We start from the raw sequence: 15,949 nt of genomic DNA on the forward strand, positions 1-15,949 counted from the left end.
ATATATTTTTCCCAATAATATGTCATTTTAGCTCAAAAATTCTTATTTTCACAAGAAATAAAATACTCCATTTTGTTGCCCAATTTGTCCTGAGTGCATCAATACCCCATTTGTGACAATAAACTGCCGTTTGGGCCCATGGGAGGGCTCAGAAGGAAAGGAGCGCTGTGTGTTCTTTGGAGTACAGATTTTGCTGGATTGGTTTTCGGGTGCCATGTCACATTTGCAGAGCCCCAGAGGTATCAAAGCAATAGAAACCCACCACAAATGACCCCATTTTGGAAACTACGCCCCTCAAGGAATTCATTTATGGGTAATGTGACCATTTTGACCCCATAGTTTTTTCACAGAGCTTATTTGAATTGGGCTGGGAATGAAAACAAAATTATTTTTTTCAAATAATATGTAGTTTTGGCTGAAAATTTCTTATTTTCACAAGAAACAAAATACCCCATTCTGTTGCGCAATTTGTTCTGAGTGCCGCAATACCCCATTTGTTGTGATAAACTGCCGTTTGGGCCCATGGGAGGGCTCAGAAGGAAAGGACCACCATTTGGCCTACTGGGGATTTTCTAGTGCGAAGTCATGTATGCAGAAGCCCCTGAGGTACCAGTACAGTTGAAACCCGCAAGAAGTGACCCCGTTTTAAAAACTACACCCTTAAGGCATTCATCTAGAGGTGTAGTGAGCATTTTGACCGGAGGCATACACCCCATAAACTGTAATGTGGGTTCTCCCGGGTATGGCAATACCCTACATGTGGCTGTTATCAGCTGCCTGGACACACAGCAGGGCCCAGAGGGGAAAGACGAGGGGGGATAAGCTGTGTGGAGTGCATCAGGGTAAGTAAAATTGGGGTAAATTATAAACCAAGGGATGTATGATACATTTTAAAACACTTTCATACAGAGCTCTGGTTATTCGGGACACGTGTCACATTGATATATTGTGTCATCCCTTGTCCCCCTCTTATAACAGACTTTGCACCTCTTTTGACTTTTTCCCTTCTTGCCAGTTTGGGGAACTTCTCCTGGAAAGTGTTGCCCTGGTACGATGCGTGTGTGCTCGCTTCCAGAAGTACTGGGTGCCCCCCCTTCTTGGTCCCTAAAGATTAGGTTCTTGATAATCGCCTCTTGAAATTCCAGGAAAGTTCCCCTCTGGCCTGCACATCGACGTAGCATGTACGCATTGTACAATGCCATCTGTATGATGTTCCCGGCCAGCTTCTTATACCACACCGCATAGCGCTGTAGGGCTTCAGGGCTTGATCTTACAAGTCCACCCCTCCCATGTACCTATTGTAGTCCAGGATGCAGTCTGGTTTGGGGGTGGCCTTTCCTTCATATATCCTAAACCTGTAGGTATACCCGGATGCACTCTCGCAGCTTATACATCTTCACGCCATACCTTGCCCTCTTACCTGGCAGGTACTGGCGGAATTGAACCCTCCCTTTAAAATGTACCAGGGACTCAACAATAGACATACACTTCTCGGGGGTGTATGCTTGGGAAAACCGGGCACTGGAACGGTCTAATAGGGGTCTCCGTTTATACAAACGGTCAAAACTGGGGTCATCTCGGGGTGGGCACGGCTCATTATCAGTATAATGTAAGAAGCGAAGTATTGCCTCATTTATTTATTTTTTTAGGTTCCAGTTCAGTTCTGAAGTTGCTTTGAGGGGCCCATATATTAGAAACCCCTATCAAATACCCCATTTTAGAAACTAGACCCCTCAAAGTATTCACAACAGCATTTAGAAAGTTTATGAACCCTTTAGGTGTTTCACAAAAATTTAGAGCAGAGTAGAGGTGAAATGTACATTTTTTTTTTTGTCAGAAAATCCTCTTTATACCATTTTTTTTATAACACAAAAGGATTTATCAGTGAATCGCAACTCAATACTTATTGCCCAGATTCTGCAGTTTTGAGAAATATCCCACATGTGGCCCTAGTGCGGTAATGGACTGAAGCACCGGCCTCCAAAGCAAAGGAGCACCTAGTGGATTTTGAAGCCTCTTTTTTATTAGGCACCATGTCCGGTTTGAAGAGGTCTTGTGGTGCCAAAACATTGGGAACCCCCCAAAAGTGACCCCAATTTGGAAACTAGACCCCTTGAGGAATCCATTGTAGTTTTCTTGGGGTGCATGCAGCTTTTTGATCAGTTTTTATTCTATTTTTAGGTGGCGTGGTGACTAAAAAACAGCAATTCTACTATTGTTTTTTTTTATTTATTTTTTTACAGCGTTCACCGTGCGCTATAAATGACACATTCACTATATTCTGCGTGGCGATACGATTACGGCGATACTAGATGTTTATAGTTTTTTTTTATGTCTTATGGCGTTTGCACAATAAAATAAGTTTTGTAAACAATCATTCACTTTTTGTGTTACGTTATTCTAAGAGCCAGAACTTTTTTATTTTTCAATCAATAAAGCCGTGCGAGGACTTATTTTTTGCGTAACGAACTGTAGTTTCGATCAGCACCATTTTTCGGTACATGCGACTTTTTGATCTCTTTTTATTCCATTTTTTGGGAGGTGAAGTGACCAAAGAATTGTGGTTCGGTTTATTATTATTTTATTTTACGGCGTTCACCGTGCGGGATAAATAATGAAATAATTTTGTAGTTCAGGCCGTTACGGACGCGGCGATACCAATTATGTATAGTTTCTTTGTTTGTTTATATATTTTTATTAATAATAAAGGACTGATAAGGGAAAAAGGGGGATTTTTACTTTTAATACTTTTAAATCTTTTATTTTCTTATTTTTACACATCTTTTTTTTAACTTTATTACTTTGTCCCACTAGGGGACATGAGGGCAGGAGGCCCTGATCGCTATTCTAATACACTGCACTACATGCGTAGTGCAGTGTATTAGAACGGTCAGCTACTCACTGACAGCAAGCATAGTGGGTCCTGACTTTGTCAGGACCCACTAGGCTTCCGTCTATGGCATAGCCGGACGCCATTGTTTGGTGTCCGGTTGCCATAGTCACCATCGCCGGCCGCTATCGCGTAGCAGGCCGGCGATGGCAGCTTAACCCCTAAAAAGCCGCGATCTCTATAGAACGCGGCTTTTAAGGGGTTAATCAGCTGGGACACAGCGATCGGTCCCCGCTGTAGGAGCTGTGACAGCTGCTGAACAAGACAGCAGCTTCACAGCTCCTGTATGTGTCGGGAGGACGGCCGAAACGGCCGTTACTCCCGAGACGTACTATTACGGCATGGAGCGCGAACGATACAGCTGCCATGACGTAATAGTACGTCAAGGAGCGGGAAGGGGTTAATTGGGCTGACAGCAAAGATGTATGTAGTTTGTTGAATTGTTCCCGTTGTATTTTTTTTCCTATGTGCTATGTAGCCCATTATTTGACCTCGCATTACGACTTTTGTCGTTGCCCAGAGCAATGGTGCGTCTTCTAGGTGTTTCATATTATTATCCAGTTAGTTAGTCCATTGTATCTTTAAATAGGATTTAAAGTCCTCTGAATCTACCAGGAACCTTCAGAATATAGTTCTCTGTTGAGGTATGGCTATCCGAAAAGACATATGTATAGGTGCATGATCCGAAATTGTAATTGGGTTAATTTGGGATACCAGATGGTGTGTAAAGATTGTAGTGGTGTGTAAAGAGTGTAGTGGATATCAAAAAATAATCCATATGAGAAAATGTGTCATGTGCCGCTGAATGGCATCTGTATTCCCGTGAGTTTAAGTTTGTGATCCTCCAAGGATCGCACTAACCCAGTTGTTCCTTAAAGTGGGCAAGGGAGGAAGTGGTAGAAATGAGTTGTGGACCTTGAGTAGATTTGTCCAGATGAACGTCCTGTACCCCATTAAAATCTCCCCCTATAATGAGTTTATGGGTGTTATGTGGTAGTAAGAGCTGCAGAAGATCCGTATAAAAAAAATGTGTTGATCATGGTTCGGGGCATACAGATTAACCAAGATATATGATATGTTATCTATTTGGACTCGGAGTATAAAATACCAACCCTGAGGATCTTCGATAGTGTCCTCCACCACATGTGTCAGACCCTTCTATAATAGAATAGCTACTCCCCTAGACCCGAGTGGTCTTGTCTCCAATGTGTTTCTTGAAGGAAAATAATATCAGGAGATGATCTTTTAATATGTGAAAGAACCTTTTTCCATTTTATGGGAGTATTGAGTCCTGCTACTTTCCACTAATAGAATTTTATACCCGAGGGAGTGTGATATGTATCAGTGTTTGTACTCCTCTGTGTGGTGTTAACCAGGGCATCTCTGTAAGGTCGTTCGTTATTACGCTGTCCCATCTGGTCCCAGCGAGCCGCCGGAACATCTGAACCCCAAGCAGCATACGACGGCTGTGGTGTAGATCATATGTCATCTGAAATATAAGTAAGGTTAAGAAAAGAGAGCATGGCTGGCTCCAAACAATAAACAAAAAACAATCCAACAGTTCAGGCATTCGTACATAGTACATCTGCAATTCAACAAGTTTTTAAAGGAATGTGCTAAAGTGGGGACTGTCTCTCCCCTAAGTATGATTTGCTATTCTCAGCCATCTTCCTTGTGAAGGTGTCGCCTGGCATCCAAAGGATTGTCAAAGGTTAGTGATCTTGTTCCATCTTTTATTCTCAGCTTGGCCGGGTATAGTAGTTGAAATTTCGTGTTGTTCTCTGCTAGCACTTTACAGATGGGTACAAAAGTCTTCCTCTTTTGCGATACTGCGGCTGAAAAATCTTGGAACATTAGGATTCGGTTACCCTGAATCCGCAACTCCCTTTGCTGTCTATATGCCCTCAGAATTCTCTTTTACCGACCAATTTAGATATTTTGCGATAACCTGATGTGGTCTGCTGTTTCCATTTCCCCTGTTGGCATCCAGAGGGCCAATTCGATGCGCTCTTTCAATTGTTAGAGGGTCACTCAGTGTCTCCAATTTCAGAGCGGCTTGCAGTTCCTTAGTCAGTCTAAAAGATGTTCCCCTCCTACACCCTCTGGGATGCCAACGAAGCGCAGATTGTTTCGACGATGTAGGTTTTCCAAGTCTTCCTCCTTGTCTCGGAGTTCCGCCTCCAGTGTTGGGCTGTGTTGTAGAGTGGTTTCAAGGTGGGCAATAGTTTGTTCCATCCCTTGCACCCGAGTTTCCAATTCCACTATTCTCTGCGCATTGTTAGTAATTTGAGATAGCGTGGAATTTATTGCGGTATGGAGCACTTCGAGACGTTTGTCAAACAATGGGATCAATAGTTGTGATACTTTATCAGCCACCAAGACTACTTGAAGATCATCCCTATTAGAAGGTCCTGGAGGACTAAAACTAGGAGAGAGGTTTGGAGGAGTGATGTCATCTCCTGAAAAAAGATCCGCCGTGTTGGATACTTCATCAGGTGAAACTTTACTCTCAGTATTGGATGTTTTGGCCTTGTATTTGGCCTGCAGCTTTTGTTTATGCATTTTTTTTGTGGCGTGGTGACCTCTGTTCCCGATTTGGTCAGCTCGCAGCTGTCTGCCAGATGATTTTGTAGTAAGATATCTGTCCATAGCAAGGTCCCAGTGGACCGTTTCAAATGCAAGGGAGAGGCGGAGTTATAAATGCAAAATAGGTTACATAAAGAGAGCAGAGTCCCCAAGTACATATTTCTATTGTCTCATTTGAGGAATAGGTGCCCTCTAGTTGCGATCATCTAGTTAAAAGATGTAACGGAGGAGGGCAGTTTTCCCAATATCTGTGTCGTGAAAGGGAGCGCGATGATCCAGTCGGTAGTGATTACCAGTGATAGTAGAGTATCCTGTGCATATAATAGTATTCTCAGTATAAACAGTCAATGGATGTCAGTCCGCACAAGAGTATAGTGCACTTCAGTGTCAAGAGATTCAAAGTTACAGGGATGTAGTGAAATCTACGAATCAGCCACTAGATGGCTTCAGACACTGTGCGGTTTCTGCAGTAAGTTGTACGTCATATCTAAGGGTTTCCAGTTCACACGCAGGGAACAGTAGTTTTTAAGGAACGTTATTCTCCTCAAGTCACATAGATAAGGTGTCTCCTATTAAAGCAAACCACATCGATATGTTGTCATGCAGTGAGGCAAGTAGGGTAGCAGTGCTTATCTGTATCCAGGCGGTGATGTAGTGTCCAATACCAGCGAGGTGTCCCGGTCGGTCTTGCGAGAATGTGTGAGAAGTCGTCAGCGGTGAAGCACTGCAAATCATCCCACTACACTGAGGGGAGCCATGCTGGAAGGGACCCTCATCTCTTTCCGCCCTTTCACCGGTGGTCGTTTGCGTCACCTCTCTTGTAGCGTGTCAGGGAATTAGGCCCTGGATCCTGCGGCCTGGCGGGTAAAGGCACCGCCGCCTCGAAGAGTGATCTCACCCACCTGTTGGGCCGACTTCGGCAATAAAGAATTAGCTCCCGCAGCAGAGTAAGGCTGTGTCAGGGGTCTAGTTGTGTCTCTGGTCTCAAAAGCCTAGGATGCCTGGTCCAGAGACTAGGTGCTGCAGCGTGGAGCAGCAGCCAAGTTAAAACGCGGCCATCCTGGATGTCCCGCAATCGAAAGTCCATCTATATATTTTATTTTGTAATCAACGTTTTTTCTTTAAGCCAAAGCCAGGAGTATAATCAAAACCAATTACTTATACTTCTCCTTCCTGCTTGATCCACTTCTGGCTTTGATTTAAAAAATAAAAATAAAAAAAACTCCCTCAAAACTGCATTTGTGTTTCAGTCTGAAATGAATGTTATAAATTTTGTCTGTTTTGTGGTTTAAAAAAAGATAATGAAATTTATCCTAATCCTAACAGAAAACTCCAGTAAGAAGACTGAGGGAAACTTCATGCTATCAATAAATTATAAAGTAGAAGATAAAGATATGCAGCAGTCTTCAGGAGAAAACCTCATTACCCTTAATGTACATCCTGGACTTCACAGTACAGATCTATCATATATTTCCCCTAATCATGAGGAACCTTCTCCTGACCAATCACAGATTGTTACCACAAGTACAGCTCAGAAAGGCGGTAAAAGGTTTCAATGTGGTCAACAATTCACAAAAATCTCAGGTCTTTTAACACACAGAATTCTAACAGGGGAGAAGCCGTATTCATGTTCAGAATGTGGGAAATGTTTTATGTATAAATCAGGTCTTGTTAGACATTGGAGAATTCACACAAGAGAGAAGCCATATTCATGTTCAGAATGTGGGAAATGTTTTATGTATAAATCAGGTCTTGTTAGACATTGGAGAATTCACACAAGAGAGAAGCCATATTCATGTTCAGAATGTGGGAAATGTTTTACACATAAACCAAGTCTTGTTACACATGAGAGAATTCACACTGGAGAGAAGCCATATTCGTGTTCAGAATGTGGGAAATGTTTTAGACAAAAATCAGGTCTTGCTGTACATGAGAGAAGTCACACAGGGAAGAAACCGTATTCATGTTCAGAATGTAGGAAATGCTTTAAAGATAAATCACATCTTGCTGTACATGAGAGAATTCACACAGGAGAGAAGCCGTATTCATGTTCAGAATGTGGGAAATGTTTTACATATAAATCACATCTTGCTGTACATGAGAGTAGTCACACAGGAGAGAAGCCGTATTCATGTTCAGAATGTGGGAAATGTTTTAGACAAAAATCAGGTCTTGCTGTACATTTGCGAATTCACACAGGGGAGAAGCCATATTCATGTCCAGAATGTGGGAAATATTTTACATACAAATCACATCTGGTTATACATGAGAGAAGTCACACAGGAGAGAAGCCGTATTCATGTTCAGAATGTGGGAAATGTTTTACAGATAAAGCAAGTCTTGTTACACATGAGAGAATTCACACAGGAGAGAAGCCATATTCATGTTCAGAATGTGGGAAAGGTTTTAAACAAAAATCACATCTTGATAGACATGAGAGAAGTCACAAAGGAGAGAAGCCATATTCATGTTCAGAATGTGGGAAATATTTTATTACTAAAGGCAAACTCAGGGATCATCAGAGAAGTCACACCGGGGAGAAGCTGTTTTGATGCTCTATATGTGGAATATGTTTTACAAGGAAATACGTTTTGTAAACGCAGAGAATTTACATGAAACCATATTCTTGTTTGGAATGTGAGAAATAAGATTCTAGGGATTGCTCATCCAGGGAACAGTCATACACCATGGACCAGGAAAAAGGGATAATTCACCTTGTCAAAGTCCTACAGTCCACACAACTTCGCTCACTAAGTATTTCATGCAGTAGGTAAGCAAGCTAGTACATCTAAAAAGTAAACATAGGGAAGATACTCCGCTAAGATACCAGAAAACTCGCCACTTGGGCAGATGGTTGTTGAGGATCATTTGGGCTATTCTCTCATGCTCAGGAGTTGGCAGCACATCCTGGTTCTTTATTGTGTCTACATTTTATTAAAGTAATGGAGGATTGCTTGTACTATGGTGGCACCCCGACTGGTGTAGTTAGTGCTCAAAAACTTAACTGTTCTGTAAAAGATAGTAGTATGGGGTATCAGCATGGACAATAAAGCTCCAATGCATTTCAGGGACTGAACGGACTTATTCGTCAGGGATAGGATTACCCTAGCTGATCTGCTTCTCATTATTTCACCAGAAGAGCATAAGAAGAATTAAGTCTAAGGAAACCAAAATCATCTGTTACTGCGTTCTTATAATTAAGTGTATGTGAAAGTGATTAACAGATATTTGGAATCCATTTTTCTTAAAGGCTCCGTTTTGTGTTTGAAGAGTCATGATATTGAGTGACCTTGACCTATGTTACCACCATATATGTCCTGCCTTACGATTATACATTGTCCTCTTTTTGTATTTTATGTACATTTTGGTTTTATGGCTGCTTTTTACATGGTATTTACAACTGTTTTGTGTCTTAATAAAGAATCTAGTATTTTTTTCTGTATAGGATGGATAATCTTTATTATAGCATTGAGGGAAGTTTTATTATTTTTATGTGATATCAGAGGACATTACAGGGAGGAGTATAATAGAGAACTACAACTCCCAGCATGTCCAGACTGTTATGTGATATCAGAGGACATTACAGGGAGGAGTATAAGAGAGAACTACAACTCCCAGCATGCCCAGGCTTTTATTATAATATATCAGAGGACACAACAGGGAGGAGGTATAAGAGGAGAGGACTACAACTCCTAGTCATAGGCAAAAATTAAGAAATTAAAGCGTAACTAAACATTCGATCAACTTTTTATTTTCTAGCAGCATGTGTAATATAAATATGTTTTGTAATATACTTTATTAATGAATTTGGGCTCCTTTTTGTGTTATATGTGTTTTAAATGGCCACTCTGACCCTTTTCTACCACGTTTTATTTCTTGTATTTCTCCTGTTGCTTGCAGAAATCCGGACACCGTTTTGAATGTATCAGTGTACGGATTCCGCTGCCTAGGAATATGGGTAGGTGGTGGCCCCATCCTGACGTCAGATGTGCACGCCCTCATCGTGACATCAGGAAGGTCTCTCTGCGTCTATACACTACACAGTTCTCTAGCAGCAGAGCGCATGGAAGAGACTGTGTGCACTGGTCTCTGTGCCTGGATGATTCTCTCCCTTCCCTCCAGCAAAGAGTCTCAGGACACTAATCTGAGCTGCTAATTAGCATCAGATAAGACTAGGACTGCTCCGTACCGCTCCCCCTCCCCCCCCAATCACCTTGCCGTCCTGTCTTATCTTCCCTGCACTTGCCAGGGAAAGTGAAAAGAAAAACTGATTGCTTTCTTCTGGAGTGTGTAGAGATATTTCCATCTCTATATATAATGTGTTGTGCTGTGCATAGCTCAGTCCTCGCTCACAATATTGTAGTTATCACCTCAGAGTTCACTGCCCATGAAAGATACAGACAAATCATAACATCACACACGGTAAGACATGCCGCTAGCAACTGCTAGAATCAGGAAGTGTGTGAAAATAGATGTGGACGGTTTCACACGAAAAAAAGGTACTTTGAAGTGAAAAAAAATTGCTGGGAGTAATGTATTCACATAGAGGGACATAATAGCAGTTTAATTTTTTATTTTTTTTACGAAAGTTTAGCTACGCTTCAATATTTTTACTAATGTATCAATATGGAGAATGCTGACGTGTCTAGTAGGAGAACAGAAGCTATACTGATTCTATTGTGTCAGCAAACAGACAGAAAGTTACAGGAAGTTCATCTGTTCAACTAACCATTGTGTATATGATAAATTAGCCTTAGACTTATCACATTTTGTTATGTAGACATATGGACTATAGTTTATAATTAACTTAACTTGGCCACATCATGTAATGTAAACATTTGCTATCGTATGCTAATTCTTTCGGTTTCCTGGTGCACATGTCACACATACATCATATTGGCTATATAAACTGCTGTAATAATGATGATGTCCGTTCTGAATAGGAATTCAGAGCTATGTCTACACACAATAAAACATTCTTAAAGAGGCTCTGTCACCAGATTTTGCAGATAGGCGCTGCAATGTAGATTACAGTAACGTTTTTATTTTTAAAAAACGAGCATTTTTGGCCAAGTTATGACCATTTTTGTATTTATGCAAATAAGGCTTGCAAAAGTCCAACTGGGTGTGTTTAAAGTAAAAGTCCAACTGGGCGTGTATTATGTGTGTACATCGGGGCGTGTTTACTACTTTTACTAGCTGGGCGTTCTGACGAGAAGTATCATCCACTTCTCTTCAGAACACCCAGCTTCTGGCAGTGCAGACACACAGCGTGTTCTCGAGAGATCACGCTGTGACGTCACTCACTTCCTGCCCCAGGTCCTGCATCGTGTCGGACGAGCGAGGACACATCGGCACCAGAGGCTATAGTTGATTCTGCAGCAGCATCGGCGTTTGCAGGTAAGTCGATGTAGCTACTTACCTGCAAACGCTGATGCTGCTGCAGAATCAACTGTAGCCTCTGGGTGCCGATGTGGCCGACACGATGCAGGACCTGGGGCAGGAAGTGAGTGACTTTTACTTTAAACACGCCCACTTGGACTTTTGCAAGCCTCATTTGCATAAATACAAAAATGGTCATAACTTGGCCAAAAATGCTCGTTTTTTTTAAAATAAAAACGTTACTGTAATCTACATTGCAGCGCCTATCTGCTGCAATAGCAGATAGGGGTTGCAAAATCTGGTGACAGAGCCTCTTTAACCTAAAGAAACTGAATGATGTGATTTCATACGGAGTTTGAGAAGATTCTATACTGCCATAAAATTTGGTGTTTCCGCCCGGCTCTTCAGGACGTCCAGATGGGAGCAAGGAGTGGTGCTGACTGAGACAGTGGATTCATTCTTGGGCCCAAGCAGGTGAGCACTTATTGCCTGTGACTCCGCTCTGTCAACCGGTATACACTGGTTCTGTCATTGAGTCGTGTGAAGGTACAATTTTATTTAATTATTTGATGTCCTTCATTTTAACGACAATCACCAGCCCCCCCTCCCCCGTAGTGATCCAGGCTGTGACCGCCTGTATAAAATAAAGCCCCTGATAAAAATTTTGAAGGAGTCATTTATGCCGGTATACAACCCCAAAAAAAACCTAGTGGTGGATGATTCGCTGATAAGTTACAAAGGCTCTCATTCCGCCAGTACATCCCCTGTGTGAGGCGCCAATCTTACAGCGCCATCCACGCAGGACCAGCATTGACTAAAAGTACCTGTGGAAGGTCAAGGTTTTGACCGAAACGTTGCACTGTCACTGGCTACAAATAAATAAATTATTTACTTGGATAAATCCATATTGGTGTGCATAGTACTTCTTTTCTCAACTTTTACCAGTATGTCATATGGTGTTTCGAAATAGCTTAAGAAAAGTGGCACTTTTGTAAAAAAAAAAATGCAATTTACATTTTTTTTGGCCCAAGTTTGGACAAATTCTGTAAAAAGTGTGGAGGGTTAAAACAGAAATTGAACCGCTAGAAATAGACTTTAGAGTGTCTAGTTTGTAGAACACAATGTTTTTTTTACCATTATTTATTGGTCTTCAAGTCCATTACCCATACATTAATACCATGGTGTAAAAAACTAAATTAAGACATTTTAGTGCGCAATTGAAAAAAGGGGCATTTTTTGAGCTAACACACAGTGTAGTAGGTTAACATACAGTAGTAAACACACACAAACACGAACATACATAGAAATCTCTTACCTGCTCCTGCCGCCGCGGCTCCCTCCGGCCCGTCCGCTCCGTTTGCTGCCGCTGTTCCATGTGCACAAGTCCGGAAGCCGCGACCGGAAGTAGTAATATTACTGTCCGGCCGCGACTTCCGGTCCACAGGAAAATGGCGCCGGACGGCGCGCATTTCAGATTGGACTGTGTGGGAGTGGCGCATGCGCCGTTCCCACAGAGACGGCGTACACAGAAGTGGATGGGACGGGCCCCGTTCGCAGTCCCTATGGGACTGTGACTGCCGTATTCCATGTCTGTATGTGTCGTTAATCGACACATACAGAAATGGGAAAAAAAATGGCAGCCCCCATAGGGAAGAAAAAGTGAAAAAATAGAAAAAAGTAACACACAAACACACAAATAAATAAAAACGTTTTTAATAAAACACTAACATAAAACTGACATGAAAATAAATTTTTGTGTGACACTGTTCCTTTAAGGGGTTAAATGCCGTGGTCAATACCGACCACAGCATTTAAATAATTTGCAGAGGGAGTGATCTCCCTCTCACACATCGGCGGCCCGCAAATGTAATCGCGGGCCTCCGATGAGGTGCCGTGTCAGATGGGGGCCTGATAAAGGCCGGGGGCACGTCCTAATAGATTGCCTGTCAGATTTACACTGACAGGCAATAATGCTTTGGTATACTAAGTTTACCAAAGCATTATAGCAGTGATCTAAAGATCGCACAGTGAAGTCCCCTAGTGGGACTAATAAAATAAGTAATTCATGTGAAATTAAAATTATTAATAAAAAGGACAGTAAAAAAAATAAATCAATTTTTTTCCATAAAAAATTGGTTTTGTTTAGTAAAAGTGTAAAAAATAAATAAAACTACACATATGTGGTATCGCCGCAACCGTAATAACCCAAACAATAAAGTTAATATAATTTATACTGCAAGGTGAACACTAAAATAAAACGCAAAAAACAATGGCGAAATTGCTATTTTTTTCCATTGCCCCCCAAAAAAGTCAGAATAAAAGTTAATCAATAAGTCCGACGTACCCAAAAACAGTACTAATCAAAACGACATCTTGTCTCGCAAAAAGCAAGCCCAAAAAATCACTACATTGAAGTAAAAATAAAAAAGTTACGGCTCTTGGAAAGCGACGATGAAAAAATAAATAATTTTAGTTCAAAAGAGTTTTTATTGTGCAAAAGTCGTAAAACATAAAAAACCTCCTACATATGTGGTATCGCCGTAATCATACCGACCCATAGAATAAAGGTAACATGTTATTTACGTCGCTCAGTGAATGGCATGAATTTAAAACGCATAGAACTGTGGCGGAATTTCAGGGTTTTTTCTATTCCCCCCCCCCCCCAAAAAAAGGTTAATCGAAAAATGATATGTACCCTAAAATGGTGCCAATAAAAAGTACAACTAATCCTGCAAGAAACAAGTCCTCATACAGCTATGTCAACAGAAGAATAAAAAAGTTATATCTCTTTGAATGCTACTATAGAAAAATAGCTTGGTCATTAGGGCCTAAAATAGGCTGGTCACTAAGGGGTTAACTGTTAGGGCTTATTCAGACGAACATGATATACATCTGTGCAACGCGCGTGAGTTTCACGCGCCTCGCACGGACTTCTGTAAGTCAATGGGTCAGTTCGTGATTTTCACGCTGCGTGTGTCCGCTGCGTAAAACTCACGACATGTCCGTTCTTTGTGCGTATTTCGCGCATCACGCACCCATTGAAGTCAATGGGTGGATGAAAATCACGCACGGCACACGGAGGCACCTCCGTGACCTCCGTGGGACGCGCGTGATTCGTGCAACTACATTCAAACTATGAATGTAAACAGAAAAGCACCACGTGCTTTTCTGTTTACAAACATACAAACAGAGTGTCATAATGATGGCGGCTGCGCGAAAAGCACGCAGCCGCGCATCATATGGTGATGACACGGAGCTGTCAAGTGACTTTTGCGCATGCAAACCGCCGCGGTTTTTGCGCACGCAAAACGCACACGCTTGAGTGAATCCGGCCTTAGGAGGTTATATAGAAATGTTTGTAAATATGTTTTCTTTTGTCTGTCAGAGTTCAAAATTCGACAAAGTTTTAAGTGCCATGTTCCTTTTAATACATTTGGCGCAGATCTCGCCAACTCCCCCTCCACTTTGGTGTAAAATACACCATTATTAGTAAATGTGGCCATTGGCTCCATTATTCTATATTACAGGTGACCTGGTTATTGTTGGGACATACCAATAAGATGGTGACCTATAGCTCAGTACACATTGTGACATCATAAGATGACATCAATATAATTCCACCATGTCATTCTGTGATGTTATGTGATGCCCTGTATGTGAATAAATATTATGATATCACAAGATTCCATTATAATAATAATACTATCATGTATAAGCCAGAGCTCACTGCTCAGATCAGAAGATGAAGACCAAGGGCACAATACAGGTAACTCCATCACCACCTTCTGAAGTCATAGGGGGATTTATTAGGACTGGCGTTTCATACACCAGGTGTAAAACTGAACTAGGTCAGCATAAAATGCCCCAAATTTATTAAAAGGAAAATGATGGACACCACAATGGTACCCAATGAACCCCATTACAAGTCATGCCCGGTGCCATTACAGTTGTGAACAGAGCCTTATTTATCGCTTGTCTCCATGCCATTACTTGTAGCATGGCACAGTAGTATAGAAGATATATGTATATTATAGTCAGGGGCATTGCTGCCCTATAGTGCCCACCAAGGGCTTATTACAAATAACAACATACAGCCCTTTATACAATTGCAGAATTATTTCCCGGGTAGAATAACGGGCTGTATATGTAATAATGCCACAATCATATATTATAGAATCTGTATGATCAGCACGTAGATACATTATATCATATATTATACAGTGTATGACACATAGTGCAGACAAACAGCGGTGTTACCATAGCAACCAATCACAATCATATATTATAGAATCTGTATGATCAGCACATAGATACATTATATCATATATTATACAGTGTGTGTGACACATAGTGCAGACAAGCAGCGGTGTTACCATAGCAACCAATCACAGTCATATATTATAGAATCTGTATGATCAGCACATAGATACATTATATCATATATTTTACCGTGTATGACACATAGTGCAGACAAGCAGCGGTGTTACCATAGCAACCAATCACAATCATATATTATAGAATCTGTATGATCAGCGCATAGATACATTATATCATATATTATACAGTGTATGACACATAGTGCAGACAAACAGCGGTGTTACCATAGCAACCAATCACAATCATATATTATAGAATCTGTATGATCAGCACATAGATACATTATATCATATATTATACCGTGTATGACACATAGTGCAGACAAGCAGCGGTGTTACCATAGCAACCAATCACAATCATATATTATAGAATCTGTATGATCAGCACATAGATACATTATATCATATATTATACAGTGTATGACACATAGTGCAGACAAGCAGCGGTGTTACCATAGCAACCAATCACAATCATATATTATAGAATCTGTATGATCAGCACATAGATACATTATATCATATATTATACAGTGTGTATGACACATAGTGCAGACAAGCAGCGGTGTTACCATAGCAACCAATCACAGTCATATATTATAGAATCTGTATGATCAGCACATAGATACATTATATCATATATTATACAGTGTATGACACATAGTGCAGACAAGCAGCGGTGTTACCATAGCAACCAATCACAATCATATATTATAGA

General features: G+C 41.1%; 2 protein-coding genes across 2 annotated transcripts in view; one reads left to right on the forward strand and one right to left on the reverse strand.

Annotated features, from left to right (window-relative positions):
- LOC142664394 (uncharacterized) overlaps positions 1-8,880 on the forward strand; it is a 43,344-nt gene extending 34,464 nt beyond the window's left edge. Inside the window, exon 5 of the mRNA XM_075843466.1 lies at positions 6,803-8,880. Coding sequence (XP_075699581.1) covers positions 6,803-8,028 — 1,226 coding nt within the window. The 3' untranslated portion in view covers positions 8,029-8,880. The remainder of the gene's footprint in view (positions 1-6,802) is intronic.
- The window catches only part of LOC142664324 (uncharacterized), a 251,955-nt gene that overhangs the window by 72,585 nt on the left and 163,421 nt on the right, over positions 1-15,949 (reverse strand). The window lies entirely within an intron of this gene.

This window comes from Rhinoderma darwinii, chromosome 1, assembly GCF_050947455.1.
Source record: "Rhinoderma darwinii isolate aRhiDar2 chromosome 1, aRhiDar2.hap1, whole genome shotgun sequence".
NCBI classification, from domain to species: domain Eukaryota; kingdom Metazoa; phylum Chordata; class Amphibia; order Anura; family Rhinodermatidae; genus Rhinoderma; species Rhinoderma darwinii.